The 15,937-nt window shown below is 42.4% G+C and overlaps 1 protein-coding gene across 1 annotated transcript; it reads right to left on the reverse strand.

Moving 5' to 3' along the window:
• Positions 1–2,952: 2,952 nt before the first annotated feature.
• On the reverse strand, positions 2,953–5,623 carry TIGD4 (tigger transposable element derived 4). Its single transcript, XM_006150316.3, has 2 exons — positions 5,544–5,623; positions 2,953–5,417 (listed from the first exon to the last, which is right to left on the reverse strand). The coding sequence occupies exon 2, from the start codon at positions 4,879–4,881 to the stop codon at positions 3,349–3,351; it is 1,533 nt and encodes a 510-aa protein (XP_006150378.1). The 5' UTR covers positions 4,882–5,417; positions 5,544–5,623; the 3' UTR covers positions 2,953–3,348.
• Positions 5,624–15,937: the final 10,314 nt, after the last annotated feature.

Here is a 15,937-nt window from a genome sequence, read left to right on the forward strand (position 1 = left end):
AGCTGCATATTCTAGAAACATTGGCTCCCCTATTTTAAGAAACAGAAAAATGACAATGAGAAAGCTGTCACGAACATTTAGTGGCCACTGTCATCAGTCTCGTTTTATGACTAGAGGAAAGTAAGATTCAGAGAAACAGGACTCTGCGCCTCACAAGGTAGCATAGAATCAGGACTAGCTTTAATTTACTCCATCGAATGAAACTCTTTCTGAGAACTTGCTGTGTGTCCACCATGGCCCCCAACCTCGGCCTCTCCAACTGTGGAGGGGAGGTCTCAGTAACTGGTGCAGCCTGGCTGACCTACACCATATCGTACTTAGGTAGCACCTGGTGACTCGAAGACCTCGCCCGACGCTGAACCCTGAACCAAATGTCTGGCGCTGCTTCTGTGGCACAAACCTGTCTCTGACAGTCCCTGAGTAGCTGGAGCCCTACTGGACCAGCACCTGAAAGAGGTTTCTCATGACACTTGAGACGTGTGCTTGGAAAACTGTCCTTAACACCACTTCCCCCACCCCTTCCACTGAATCTACTTTGTGCACAGTGAAAGGGGGGCTCGAGACTTGGTCTCCAGTCCACATGAGCAGCTGAGCAGGCAGCATGAGGTCCGCGGGCCTTGGCGTATTCATCACCCTGCTTTATCATGAGCCAAATCTTTCACTAGTAGTTCAGTAGCCATTGGTAGTGAAATAATGTCCCACATCCAATATAAGATTTGTTCTCGATTAAACAGAAAGAAGCAAAGACACTGTTGAAACAGCAGGGATTTATAAGGTAAGAGCAATAAAAACAATCCCGCATTTAACTGACAAACAGGCAGTGGTTAATCAAGTTGTTTCTTGAAAACACAAGTGACAGGTCGTTCTAACTATATTGACTGTATCTAGTGAAGATAATGAGGACCGAGGCATGCAGCCATTGTCTACGTCCTGGGAAAAGTTAATTTAGAAAACGTTTGCCCCCGAGTTGTTTAAATCCATACATCTTGTGAACTATACAAAAAGGTGTACAACATTAACAATTTTTAAATTTAGATCTGTAGGCATTTTTCTAATAGTTTTATCTTATTATGATCCATATTTAGATTTATGATGCCTCAGAAGCATTTATGGTAAGAAATGGATCGTGTCATCTAGGGTAAATGCAGTGGCTTCTTTCAGCACTTTGGAAATACCAAAATTAAAAAATATATTTTCAGGGCTGGCCCATGGCCTTGTGGTAAAGGAGTCGGATCCCACATGGCAAGCCCCACAGTCTCAAATCCTGATACCAGCGGCTTGAAAGAGTGCTAGGCGTGTGTGCGTGTGTGTGTGTGTGTGTTTGTGTGTCCCAAATCCTGATAGGAGGGAGAAATGGAGAAGAGATTGCTGTGTGACCATACTCCACTGGGGAGTGCTTTCTCCCTCTTCTTTCTTTGGCAACTGCATGTACATCCTATCAATTAAAAACTTTTTTTTTTCAATAGAATTACATTGATACCTCTGTTGTAGTATGGTACAGAATTGACAAATCAGAAGATATCCCAGTATTTCATTAGTAATAGTGTTCTCAAGAGAGATCTTATAGTCTGTCAGCATGAATCTAGCATATTCCTGGAAACACCTTGCCCTCAGTTCCCTAAACTCAAGGGAAAAAGATGAGAGGATTTTCTTGTGCAGACTATAGACAAACATTGTGGTGTATATCAGTAGTTAGAGCGATGCAGGATTAGGTGACAAGGAACTACTGCGTTTTATTTTGGGCTCTGGGATTTTTAACAAATCATTACATCTTTCCAAGTTAAAATTTTTTCACCTCTAAGAAAAATGAAGATAATAATTCTTTTATCATAGAGCATCTGGAACAACTATAAAATAGATAGGCAAATGGCATCAAGTGGAGAAAGAATGAAAAATTTACTGGGGGCTCGATAGATGGTAAGGACCACAGCTGCAGGGGGTGCTCTCAAATGCTCCTTTAGGTCCATGAGCCCACCAAATGTAAATCAGTAAGACAATGCTTTTAATTTGAAGAGCCCGTATTTCACACTAAGAGAAACTTGCTCATTGTAATACTTTTTTTTTTTTAAGGCATACCATTACTAAATCTCAAAAGCAGCGTAAGTCAACAGTGGAAAATAAAACTTTCTATAATTATTTCCTCACAACTGTGTCATCTGTTTGCAGACTAATAATTATTCATAATAAAAATAATCTATATTTTTTATATTTTTACAAAATACTCCTCAAAGGGGACCCCACATTAGCTGTAATAAATTAAATAAGCATACTATTTAAAATGTAACAATGGAAAAGTCTGACACATTGCTATAATATGCTACTATTCAAAGGCTGTTTTATAGATTAAATAATTTCAAACACTATTTTAAGACATTCTGTAGCTAAAACTTCCTTAAGCAGAATTATAATAAAAATTCTGATTAAATTTGAAAAAGAATTAAGTACATCAATGTATGATAAAAGGATGGTTAGTTTTTCTTGAAAATAAAATTCAGTAAAATCAAGAAAATAACTAAATATTATAGATTAAAAGCTAGAACTATTAAACATTAGAAAAATATCTAAGTACCACAGATTTTCTTTTTAAAGTAACTGCATATGTATTATCATGTTGCCTTCTTAAAAGTAATCCTATTAAAATATAAATATTGTAAGAGTTTAATAAATGTTTCAATAATGTATTTCTCTATTAAATACACACATACATGTAAATATTGAAAAGGATTCTTATCTTCTGCTTGTAGATAACAAAAAAAACCTGACAGGGTAATAGACTTTCATTTGACTTTACATAAAAATAACTTCAAAGTAGTCAGACATATATTGATTATTTTGATATATAATCAGATTTTATTTTTAGTAGTCTTTCATAGCTTCTCATTAAGAAGGTTGGTTATGAAAAAACTAACTTAAAATTCCTTTAATACTTGATACTTCAAAGTATAGCTGTAGTTAGAACACATGGCATATTTAGGTCTCTATAAAAATAAATACCTAAGCTCTTAATAGATATTTTGCTTTTTAGACTAGATAAAATAATAATCACCAAAACAATGTGTATGAATCAGGTATCTGGAAAGTTCTTTTTATGTTTGACATATATACCATGTGTGTCAAGTACAAGGCCTCTGAGATATATTTCTATACCCCAAAACCTTGCTAATTAGAAATGGTAATCTTTATAACCTCATGACTGTTTACTAGGGAGATTTGTAATACAGACCGAAGTCTTTTGCAATTAAATCAAAGATCACTAGTTTTTTATGTTGAAGTGGTCTTTCTCCTTTACATACCTTATTAGCAAAGACATCAGGAAAAGCTATTACGCTTCTGGTGTACAATAAATAATTATTTAGGTGATAAAGCACTCATAAAAATTTCAAGGTCTGCTAAAGAATTATGGAGCTCATCATTCATATCTTGACTTCTAAGAAATTGTTTAAGCGTAACTAAAGCACTTATTGCCTCATTTTTTGATGGTAAAGAGAGCTCGGCTCCTAGGGCTCCGCCATCATCCTCTTCATCAGAAGTATCAAGTCCAGTCTCATCTGATTTGCTCTCTTTAGTGGACACCGAGTCGTCTGGCACTACTTCGTATGTCTCCAGATCGTCATCGAGGGCGGCGTACTCTTCAATAGACAGGCCTTCGGGAACCTCCTCTTCTGTCGCAAGCGCCTGGGCACCCAAATCAAGACCAGTGTCCCTATCTGTACCTGTGTCACTCTCTCCCTTTTGGGATGTGAATCCTGCCTCTTGGTAGCTTTGAACAATAGTCTCTGGGGTTACAGCTCTCCAACAGAGATGCAGCGTGTCGACTGCATCTAGTAGTGAAAAGGTAAATTCTTCGCTGCTTTCCACAGAGCTTAAAAACTTCTTGATGAGACAATGTCGATATTTGATTTTAAGGCTTTTAATAACCCCCTGCTTCATAGCTATACATTTGGAAGATAAACATGATGGAAAGAAAGCTAACTCAATGGACTTGAGGTTCTTTACCTCTGGATGCGCAGGAAAAGAATCAACAAAAATCACCACTCTCCGTTGCTGGGCTTGAAACTTCTCATCGAGCTTCTGCATCCATTGTTCAAATATATCTGGGGTCATCCATGCCCTCCTGTTGGCTTCATAGTACACAGGCAATGATTTGATACCTTTGAAACAGTGTGGATTTCTGTTCTTTCCTATGACAAGCAAAGGAAGTTTCTCTGAGCCATCCATGTTTGTGCCAACCACCAGAGTTATCCTATCTTTGCATAACTTCCCAACTGAGCACGTTTCCCCTTTAAATGCAAATGTGTTCGTAGGTAACATTCGATAAAGCAGCCCAGTCTCTTTGATGTTAAAAACATTTTTAGGATGATAATCATTCAGGTAATAAGGAAGTACATTTTGGTACCAGACAGTTGAAGGGTCTACTGACACACCTGTAGCTTCTACAGGTTGAGCTCTGAATACTAAACCATACCTGGATTTAAAACGATCTAGCCAACCATTACTGCACTTAAAATCATTATGCCCCAGTTTCTGGGCAAAATCGTTAGCTTTTAGACGCAACATGGGACCGTTCACTGGCACATTTAGACACTGAGCAATTCGATACCACCTCATCAGTGCCTCTTCCAGATCTGTGTAAAAAGCAGTTCGCAGTCTCTTTCTCTTTGGATCAAATCGCAGAGATTCAAAGGCTTCCAGAACTTTGTCTTTATTCTTCATAATAGAAGACAAGGAGTTTTTCTTTATTCCGTACTCGGCTGCGATTTCTGCTTTCTTCTTTCCACTTTCCACCGCGTTGATGATGTCGATCTTTTCCTCGATGGAAAGGCTTTTCTTCTTCTTCACTGTGGCGGGCGGCGCAGCAGTATCCTCGGGAGCTTCTGCCATCTCAAGCAGAAATTTCTCCTCTGATTTCCTGGCGTCTGTTTCTTCAGTGAAGTTTGTTTTCCAGTGTGGTATAACAGACTGCTGCTTCCTATCCCACTTCAGAGACTAAAAGTTAGTGTCTAATCGTCCTACTCCTCAGGAAACTGACGGTAGGATATACGTTTTTAAAGGATCTGAAGAAGAAAAATGTTTCATGTCACCAGAATATTTTAGAAGAGCAACGTCCTCCCTTGGACTCTGTGTAGCTCAGTTTATAGGTTACACGGAGTTCCAGAAGTCAAGCTAAAATAGAAATCTCATTATGTCAAACCTGTCCAGTCCTGCTGATATATTTTTGGAACTTCAATCCTTTAAGATGATCCATTTTATTCATAGGAGGTTTCCTATTAATTCTCCACAGAAGGCCTCACAGATAAGAAGAAAAAACATTCAGAAAATTTCACGCAACTGTTACCCGTTAATTTCCAACACTCTTCAGGGTAGAGAAGAAAATGATAGGATCCTTCTAGAACTTGCCAGTATATCATCTTCTGTCTCTTGAAAAATGTAGAGGAAAAAAAAAAAAGAGCAGCAATTTTAATGATATGTCAATTGAATTTCAAAAAGAATATTTATACCAATGATTAAATCCGATAACCAAAGCTCCCAGCAGAAATGCTTACCTCCTGATGGGCCTCTGTGAAAAGCTCTCTAGCCCATGTGAATTCTCATTTGCCTTTGAATGCTCTGTAATATATACTCCTGAAAAAAATCAGACAAACTTAATCTGTTTTGAAAATGTGGGCTTACCAAAATTAAAGAACTAAAAATGATGCTGGATAGAGAGTTGGTGGCTATTTTCTACATGAGGTCACAGACTGATTTCTCTAAGAGAAAGACATTCAGACAGTAGTCACAAGGTTCAACTTTTAATAGAACATGGAAGACACTGTCTCCTTCATAGGAGTCTGGTAGAAAATGCTTCGCTGAGAAATCAAATAAATTGATTGGTAATTCTTTTTTTTTTTTTCTTTGAGAGGCTTTTGCTATAGGGTGCGTGTGCTCGCCAGACAGACAGAGACACAGAGACAGAAAGCGAGAAATCACCCCCCGGGGGGATGGTCACGCCGCAATCCCTTCTCCATTCTCCTCTCGGGATCTTGGCCACGCACGCACACGCGCCTGGCGTGAGTTTAAAGCCACTGGGTCTGGGACGCGAACTGTGGTTGCCTACGTGGGAGTCCAGCAACATAGCCATTACGCTAACTGCTGGTTCCCGAGGTTGGTAATTCTTTTTTTTTTTCTTTGAGAGGCTGTTGCTATAGGGTGCGTGTGCTCGCCAGACAGACAGAGACACAGAGACAGAAAGCGAGAAATCACCCCCCGGGGGGATGGTCACGCCGCAATCCCTTCTCCATTCTCCTCTCGGGATCTTGGCCACGCACGCACACGCGCCTGGCGTGAGTTTAAAGCCACTGGGTCTGGGACGCGAACTGTGGTTGCCTACGTGGGAGTCCAGCAACATAGCCATTACGCTAACTGCTGGTTCCCGAGGTTGGTAATTCTTTTTTTTTTTCTTTGAGAGGCTGTTGCTATAGGGTGCGTGTGCTCGCCAGACAGACAGAGACACAGAGACAGAAAGCGAGAAATCACCCCCCGGGGGGATGGTCACGCCGCAATCCCTTCTCCATTCTCCTCTCGGGATCTTGGCCACGCACGCACACGCGCCTGGCGTGAGTTTAAAGCCACTGGGTCTGGGACGCGAACTGTGGTTGCCTACGTGGGAGTCCAGCAACATAGCCATTACGCTAACTGCTGGTTCCCGAGGTTGGTAATTCTTTTTTTTTTTCTTTGAGAGGCTGTTGCTATAGGGTGCGTGTGCTCGCCAGACAGACAGAGACACAGAGACAGAAAGCGAGAAATCACCCCCCGGGGGGATGGTCACGCCGCAATCCCTTCTCCATTCTCCTCTCGGGATCTTGGCCACGCACGCACACGCGCCTGGCGTGAGTTTAAAGCCACTGGGTCTGGGACGCGAACTGTGGTTGCCTACGTGGGAGTCCAGCAACATAGCCATTACGCTAACTGCTGGTTCCCGAGGTTGGTAATTCTTTTTTTTTTTCTTTGAGAGGCTGTTGCTATAGGGTGCGTGTGCTCGCCAGACAGACAGAGACACAGAGACAGAAAGCGAGAAATCACCCCCCGGGGGGATGGTCACGCCGCAATCCCTTCTCCATTCTCCTCTCGGGATCTTGGCCACGCACGCACACGCGCCTGGCGTGAGTTTAAAGCCACTGGGTCTGGGACGCGAACTGTGGTTGCCTACGTGGGAGTCCAGCAACATAGCCATTACGCTAACTGCTGGTTCCCGAGGTTGGTAATTCTTTTAAAATTCGAAATCTCATTCTACCTAAAAGCTTAAAGCGTGAGTAACTATCAATCTGACACAGTCATCGAATGTACGGAGTACTCTGTCAAATCAAATACTTGACGAACTGCACATTAATAGGCAATTATTAAGAGAATACAATGTAGGAAAAGACCCAAGAGTAGGAAGGAGAGTGACCATGAGTCTTACCCTCTCAGGCACTCTATCTCCTAACTGTCAAAAAAAGATGGTGAGAGCTTATCATAGTATAACAACATGAGCTTTGGTGTCTGAATTGAGAAGTGACGCTGACATTTGGTACTTATGTGATCCTGGGTTGTTAATCATTTGAAGCCTCAGCTTCCCTATCTGTATACTGGGGTAACAAGAGTACCTACCTCATAGGATCATTCAGTGTGATTCAATGAGAGAGAGCATAAAGAACCTAATGAGGTATTTAGCGCTTTAAGGAAGAACTCAATCCCATCATCATTAGGTTTGCTTTTTTGCCCTTTGGCTATTTGAATCTACAATGAGGGATTTTATGAACTCTCACTTGCAAATCGAAAGAAGAATCCCATCTGAAATAAAATATGCACTGAACACAAGGTTCTTCCTCAGCCACACAGTACTGTGGAACAGTCACAGGGCCCCACATGGGCATCTCCCTTATCCATCTCTGCTGGCTTTGGGCCTCTGTGGCCAGATACCAAGCAGCTAACTTGATGAGCAGGTGCTACTGCATGGGAGCGCTTGGGCACTCCATTCTTAGCGCTGTGCTCCTGGGTTTCTCAGAGGACGAAGGCAACTTTTTGCATAAAATTATTCCACAAAACTTGTGTCGAATTCTTCTGCCTTGAGCTGGCTTCATGGCACAGCCGTGTTGTGATGCTCAGAAGTTGGATCCATTGTGAAAGCAGTTCGAATCACTGGCCTGGTCAGCCTGAAACATGCCAGGCACATGAGTGAAATACCCACAATCCGATGAGTTGGGGGACTGGAGAAAGGGGAGTGAAGCCTGACCAGACCCTGTGAGGGATGCTCTCCTCGCCCTCCCTCTCTCTTTTATGCACGCACACACATGTGCTCTATCATGAATAAAGGGAAGACAACTCTTACACAAGCAGACAAACAAAAATCCTTTGGCCCTGTTGTCCAACTCAAAGGAGTAATTTTTCTCATGGGAATTATAACCAGTGAAGGAGTTTTAGTGTTGTTGTGGCTTCATAATAATGACAGCCCAGGGCTTTAGTTTCCAAATTGCTTTAGTACCTGTATTCCACATAACTAAGGGAAAGGTGAAATTGGATTTCAATGGCTACGGTTACTGTGGCTGAGTGCAGTATGAGATCCAGGCTCTTCCATGTCAAGTCTACATTGTTTTCACTGCATTACAGCATATTACAGCAGGGCATTCTGCTTCCAGTATCAAGCCGAGACAGCATTTCAAATGCCTATCCAGCCCTCCCAATTAAGGGGCAAAAAAGAACATCAGGCCTCCCTGAAAAATAGACCATTAAGAATTCTGTGCGGGTCGAGCAGGTGGTGTAGTGGTTAAGGTATGGACTCCCACATGGCCACTGTGGTTTGAGTCCTGGACTTGGTAGCTTGAAACTCACACTGGGTGCATGTGTGTGTGTGTGTGCCCAAAATCCTGAGAGAAGCAGGAGGAGAAAGGCTTGTGGTGTGGCCATCCACTCTGGAGGATGATTTCTCACTTTTTCTGTCTCTCTCTTTGTCTCCTGGGTGAGTGCATATACCCTACAGCAAAAATCTCTCCCTTTAAAAAAAAGAATTCAGTGAATACAAGAGCAACCCTATCCAACTATTGGGCGGGGTTAACCTAAGTTAGTAAGATTTGACCATTCAAGTAAAAACAAAAACATCAACAAAAAAACCTATAATCTCACATGTGGGATTTCCCTATACATTTTCCAGTCATCTGTAAATCTACAATGATTTCAAAATAAAAATGGCAAGAACCAATTTTTAAAGAAAACAAAAGCAACCAAAACTACAAGAGAAAAAGACAGTCTCCCAATTTCTCTCCTTCCCACCCTTGCTTTAAATTTTTAGAAGATTTTGCTATAAGGTGCAGTCACTTATGGGAGTGAATTGGGGGGGGTGGGGTAGAGAGAGGGAAAGTGAAAAAGCACCCCTTAGGAGGGACATCCACACCCTAATTTCTCCTCTCCCATTCTCTTGATGTTTTGGTCACATTTGCACATGCACACAGTGTTCTTCAAGTCACCAGGACTCAAACCATGCAGCTGGCCAAGTTGGATCCAGTCGCCCCAACTCCACTGGCTGGCCCCTCCCTCCCTTCCTGTTCCTTCCTTCCTTCGGCCTTACTTCATTTGTCAGGAACAAATCCTATCAGGCCAGCCCTGTGGCTTGGTGGATAAGACTGGAGTCCACATGTCCAAAGCACAGTTCACGGCCCTAGTAGTTTGAAAAAGGCGCAGGGCCTGTGTAAGCATGACCAAAGTCTTCACAAGGTAGAGACAATGGAGAAAGGATTGTGAAAGGGCCATGCCCAGTAAGGGGGTGCTTTCTCCCTTTCCTCCTGTCTCTGTCTCTCTCCGTCAAGTGCACATATCCTCTGGAAAGAATGAAAGAAAGAGAGGGAGGGAGGAAGAGAGAGAGACAAAGAAAAAGACAAAGAGAGAAAAAAGAGAAAAGGAGAAAGAAACTCTTTCATCTCAAATAACAAGGATTAGAGAAAAAAGTAATTTAAACGTCCTCTCTTACTCCCTCCTAGTTAAATTAATATAACATACGTAATCAGAGATTACTGATTATCATGATGTAATTCAAAGTAGGGGGCAAGCAGGTACTATAGTGGTTCAAGTGCTCCCACATGGCTGGCCACAGTTCCAGTCCTGGACCTGGCAGCTTGAAAATCACGCTGGGTGTGTATGCATGCCCAAAATCCCAAGAGGAGAATGAAGGAGAAGGGATTGTGGTGTGGTCATCCCCTCTGGGGAGGGGGGGTGATTTCTCACTCTCTCTATTTCTATCTCTCCAGTGAGTGCACAGGCCCTACAACAAAAATATTTCTTAAAAAAAAAAAAGTAGTAATAGCTGTATTTATGTAGATATTAGATTTTCCCCCCTCTCAGTATGTATTTCCTTCAAAAACAGCAGTTAAAGCTACAATATCCATGGTAAGGTACAATAGACTTTTATTTCTAAAACAATTACCTTTCTTTCTTTCTTTTTTTTTTTTTTTTTTTTTTGGGAGTTTTTTTTTTTGGGTGCATGTGCGCTTGCCAGAAAGACAGAGAGAGACAGAGAGACAGAGAGCGAGAAATCACTCCCCAGGGGGGATGGCCACGCCACGCTTCATTCTCCTCCATTCTCCTCTCGGGATCATGGGCATGCATGCACATACGCCCGGTGTGAGTTTAAGTCACTAGGTCCAGGAAACGAACCGTGGTCGACTACATGGGTGTCCAGCGACATAGCCATTATGTTAACTGCTGGTTCCTAAAACAGTTACATCTCTTTCTTTCTTTCTTTTTTTTTTTTTGGAGAGGTTGTTTTTTTTTTCGCTATAGGGCACGTGCACTCGCCAGACAGAGAGACAGAAAGCGAGAAATCACCCCTCAGGGGGGATGGCCATGCTGCAATCCCTTCTCCTCCATTCTCCTCTTGGGATCTTGGGCACGCACGCACATGCGCCCAGCGTGAGTTTTAAGCCACCGGGTCCAGGACGTGAACTGCGGTCGAATACATGGGAGTCCAGCGACATAGCCATTACACTAACTGCTGGTCCCTAAAACAGTTACATTTCTATGGCCAAAGCAAATAAGCAAGATTCTCCCCCCCCACCCCCCCCAGGGAAAACATAAGGCACCAATACTGCCTAATCAATAAAGCAGACATTCTCCAATTTCCCACAGTATGATGTTTGGGTTCTATTTTTGCAGGAAATAATGACACCAGCTATTTCTCAGAAGTATTCATCATCTCTATTAGTCTCACTGATCATTCTCCTTGAAAATATTATGGCAGGGAAATACTGTATTACATGTTTGTGAATATCTTCCCTATGTCAATAGTACAGCTAACCAAAGAATAGGCAATTCACCAAAAAACTTACCAACTGAACTCCAAATAAAACAATGGTCAATCTACTAGTAATAAAATAAATGTAAAATTTTTTTTAAATTATGAAGTACATTTCTGTTGTTTTTGCCTAACAGAGTAACAGCATCAAATGTTTGCCGGCATACAGTAAATAGGTTTTTAGGAGACATATAAATTCGAACAAAGTTTATGGGATGCAAATTAGCAATAAAACCTGAAAAAAATGTGTGTAACTTTTTATCCAGCAAGTCTATATCTAGAATTTTATCCCCAAAGAATAATTACAGATGTAAAAATAATTTCTCACAAATGTATTTTTTTAATGTTCTATAACAATTACCACACACTCAGTGGCTTAAAACAACATCCATTTCTGATCTCACAGTTCTGTGGGTCAGCAGTCCAGGTGAACTCAACTGGGTCCTTGCTTAGGGTCTCACAAGGTGGAGATCAAGACGTCATTCAGAAGCTGGGCTCTTTTCAGGAGAGGAATTTGCTTCCAAACTCATTCAGGTTGTTTGTAGAAGTCAGTTCCTTGCTGCAGTAGGACTGAGGTCCATCCACAGGGACCACTCAGCTCTGAGAGGCCTCCCTCAGGTCCTTGTCTGTGGCCCTTTTTAAACAGAGAACATTCCTCCTATCTAATCTCTCTCACACTTCGAATCTCTCTGACTTCCTCTAATATCACTACTAGGGCTGAACTCTCTGCTCTAGAAGAGCTCATGTGATTCGGTTAGGTCTATTCTGATGATCTCAAATCAACTGATTTACTCAAATCAATTGATTAGTAACTATAATTACATCTGCAAAATCTTTTGCATGTAACATAACCACAGGAATGATATCCCATCATGTTCACAGGAGAGGGAATTATACAAAGTAAGGGTCACTGGAGATAATTTTAGAATTCTGCCTATCATACAAGAATATTCCTCACATTGTTGTATAATTATAGACAAAACTGCAAATAACCTAAATGTGCAGCAAAGAGGGTTAGTCAAGTAAATTTTACAAATACCTATATGATGGAATATTGAGTCACAGAAGGAGAATATTTAATGATATGAGAACATTCCATGATATAGTAAGAGAAAAAAGCAAAGTACAAAACTATTACAATATATACCAAATGTGCCAACAGGTACAACATCTGCTGAAAATCACATGAGGGCAGAGGCTAATGGCTATTCCCACAGTGCTGAGAGTAAGCAAAGTAGGATCTCAGTAATCATTTGTTAATTAAATGATTACTGAGATCCTACTTTGCTTACTCATAAATGAAGAAAAAAAATATAAAGACATTGGTGAATGGTCCCACTAAGGTAACTGAGTTATAAGTTCATTTTTTCTTTTTATACTTAAAACATGTTTACAACACTCTAATGTTCTACTTTTATACCAGATTATTTGAAAAAATAAATATTAGGAAACGTAAAGCTGGCATTCTTCTCATTCAGAATTTCTAGAGGCACTAATTACTCTCCTTGCATCAGTAGCTTACATTCCTCTGCTGAGAACCTACCAGTGTTCCAACTCGAGAAAGCATTTACTCACTGTCTTCCACAAATAGCAGCATGTCCACTTAATCCGACCTGCACCATTGCCCTAAGTAGCAGCAGTGCTGGTATTCTAGACCTTGCTGGTGTGCAGCAGAGGACATATTTCTATAGCCAAGCAGAGGCAGTCAGTTTCCTGCAGCCATGAGGGAACAGAATGAGTCCCAAGTTCAGTCTCCCCAAAAAGGTTTTATTTCATGGGAAACATAGGCAGAGACAGTAATATAAGGTATGCTAAAATGGGGTATCAATAAAGAGATGTGGGATGAAAGAAGAAGGAAAAGAGAATTCTCACAGGCAGAATAAAGAATGAGTTCATGACAGCAGTAGCATCCGAGCTCAGCCTTAAATGACGGATCAGTATATGACCACAAAACAGAGACAGGAAAACATTTCTGCTGCTTAGAGCATTGCCAGGAACACTGGTTGCTGTTTCCTTTATCCCAAAGGATGTTATAGAATTTCACTATGTTTTATCACCAGCTAAAGTAGCTTCCTGAGTTTTGTATAGCTAGCCTGCATTCTAATTTCCCTTGAGGCAGGAGAAAACATGGACAGTCTAATACTATGGATGAGGATAAATTATGTACAGTACCAGAATCTCACCAGAATGAAAAGTGCCTAAAATGATTAATAGTATCTTAACCAACCAGACGTTAGCATTATATCCAAACAGTTCTATCAGTCTCTATCAAAACCATCAGCAGCTGCCAAGAGAACTCTCCGAATAAAGGGATTACTAAAGCAAGCGTTCACCTTTCTAAACTAAGAAACGCCTGAGTTCAAGTAGAATAGGTTGTTAGACTAACCTTTGTGAAGCTACTCATTTCCAAACTGAAAAGAGAGTTAACAGGAATCCTTAAGGCAATAGCCAGCATGAACAATTACATACTTGTCCACATGGTTCTGGTACCACAGGGCAGTACTAGTCACCTCTTCCAGGTCACCCTTCTGAATCCCTGGGACAAGTTCTGTAGCTACTCTGTTCCTTCACAATAAGAGCAGTAATTATTCTAGATCAGGATCCTTTGCTTGTTACTAAGAAGACTAACTGGCTCCAAACCAACAGGATGGCTTTGAACAGAAAACCCCACAGTAAGTAATAGACCTGAAGTTATAGCTCGAGTCAGTTGGCCTACATGGTTACTCTTTTGTTAAAGACAGAGTCATTTTGGACCAGCAGATGGCACAGTGGTTACTTTGCTGGACTCCCACCTGACCCACTGCAGTTCCAGTCCTGGACCCAGTGGCTTGAAACACACTCCAAGTCCAAGTGTTTGTGAGCCCAAGATCCCAGGAGAAGAATGGAGAAGGGATCAGGCGTGGCCATCTCCCTGGGGGGGATTTCTCACTTTCTCTCTCACTGTCTCTTATCTCTCTGGCAAGTGCACATGCCCTAAGGCAAAAAACCTACTAAAAAAACAAAAGACGGCCATTTAAGATAAGGAAGGGCCCTTTATACACAAATGTATGTTTTGGAATTTCAGTACTGTTTTTGTAAAAGGTGGTATACTGGGTGTCTCAGGCAAGATTGTTACTTAAGTCTTAAACATTTGTGGTGTCATAGGTATTTACTATTCACCGATTTGGGGAAGATACCTGTATGGTAGTATTTCACTATACCGAAACTCCCGGGAAAAGTTGGGCACTTAAATTATTCAAAATGTTTTGTCAGTTAACGCGGAAGGGCAGGCGACGAGTACAGTCCCATGAAGGACGCACAGTCGTCTTTCTACGAGTGGAATGGGTGTAAGGAGGAGCCTCCCCGACGCGAGGAAACGCAGGCCGGCAGTCTGCAGGGAGATGTGTGTGGACGCACCGCCCGCAGGTACGGTGCGTAAATGAGCTCCAGGTCCGTCTACACCCCCGGGGGCTCACTCTTTGCTGGAGCTCTAGCTCCACTGGGTGATAGAGACGGGGGCCTCGCCTTGGGAAATCAGGGAGGGCTCTGGAAGAAGGAATTACTCAGTGGTTTCTGTGGACAGAACGGGAGTCTATTTAACAAGTAATGGGGCGAGCAAAGACAGCAGAGCTCGGGCATCCGGAAGAAGGAAGAGGTGCGGGAACGACGTGCTGGGGATGGCAGAAATGCGGGCAGAGGCGGCAAGGACCGAGCTCCCGGCCGCCGCGCCTTTCCGGAGGGAGCAGGTGCAGGCGTCTGGCCGGAGGGGCCGTCCCGGCGCCGGGAGGCGAGGGCGAGGCGGGGCCGTCTGCCCCCGTCTGCCGCCGCCTCCCCGCGTCCTCTCACCCCCCACCCGCGGATCTCCCCAGACAGGTGTTGTACCATAGTCTGCTACAGTGGGACTGAGTTTGAAGCATAACTGTTTCAAGTCACTCAACTCCACCACGGAAACAATTGGCGTCTCTGTCCTCTTATGGCACCCCAGTGGTTCTCAACTTGCCAACGTAGTAGGATCACATGGGGAGATCTTAAAGAAGATGGTGGTCCCACATCTCCCCAGACACTGAGCATGGGGCCTGGTCACTGGTGTTTTGTAAAAGCTCAGGTGATATCAACTAGCTGTCTGGGCCAGAACCACCAGGTATAGCTGTGCCAAGCCAGAGGCAGACTCGCCCTCCCTCCCTCCCCTCCTCTTAACTACTCATCTGACCCTTTTGGTGCCATTTGCAAATATGGGGGGAGTCTTCAAAAAGTTCATGGAAAATTCCTATTCTAAAACTACATAGATTTCAAAATATTTTGCATTTAAATAAACTTGTACTTCAATTCTGTTTTTCATGAACTTGTTGAAGTCCCCTTGTTATAAAAGCAATTCTTTTCATTAAAAATAGAATAGGTAAATAGAATAATGAATCCAAGCTTCCTTCTTCAGAGGCAAGGCCATTTTTCCAGTGGAGGGATCCTACAGCGTTCTGGTGTTCTGTTTACCTTTTCGATGTAGAAAGATGACCGAGTGAAGCCTCTTCCTCTTTCTCTCCCATTTCGCAGGCTGCCTGAGACCCCTAGCCTCTTCTAATGGCTATGTGAACATCTCCGAGTTCCAGACCTCCTTCCCAGTGGGGACTGTGATCTCCTACCGCTGCTTCCCTGGATTTAAAC

This window comes from Tupaia chinensis, unplaced genomic scaffold (genome assembly GCF_000334495.1).
Source record: "Tupaia chinensis unplaced genomic scaffold, TupChi_1.0 Scaffold000283_1, whole genome shotgun sequence".
NCBI classification, from domain to species: Eukaryota; Metazoa; Chordata; class Mammalia; order Scandentia; family Tupaiidae; genus Tupaia; species Tupaia belangeri.

Excerpts from the sequence above, each read along its gene's own strand:
- TIGD4 (XM_006150316.3), bottom strand. The coding sequence starts at position 4,881 with ATGGCAGAAGCTCCCGAGGATACTGCTGCGCCGCCCGCCACAGTGAAG.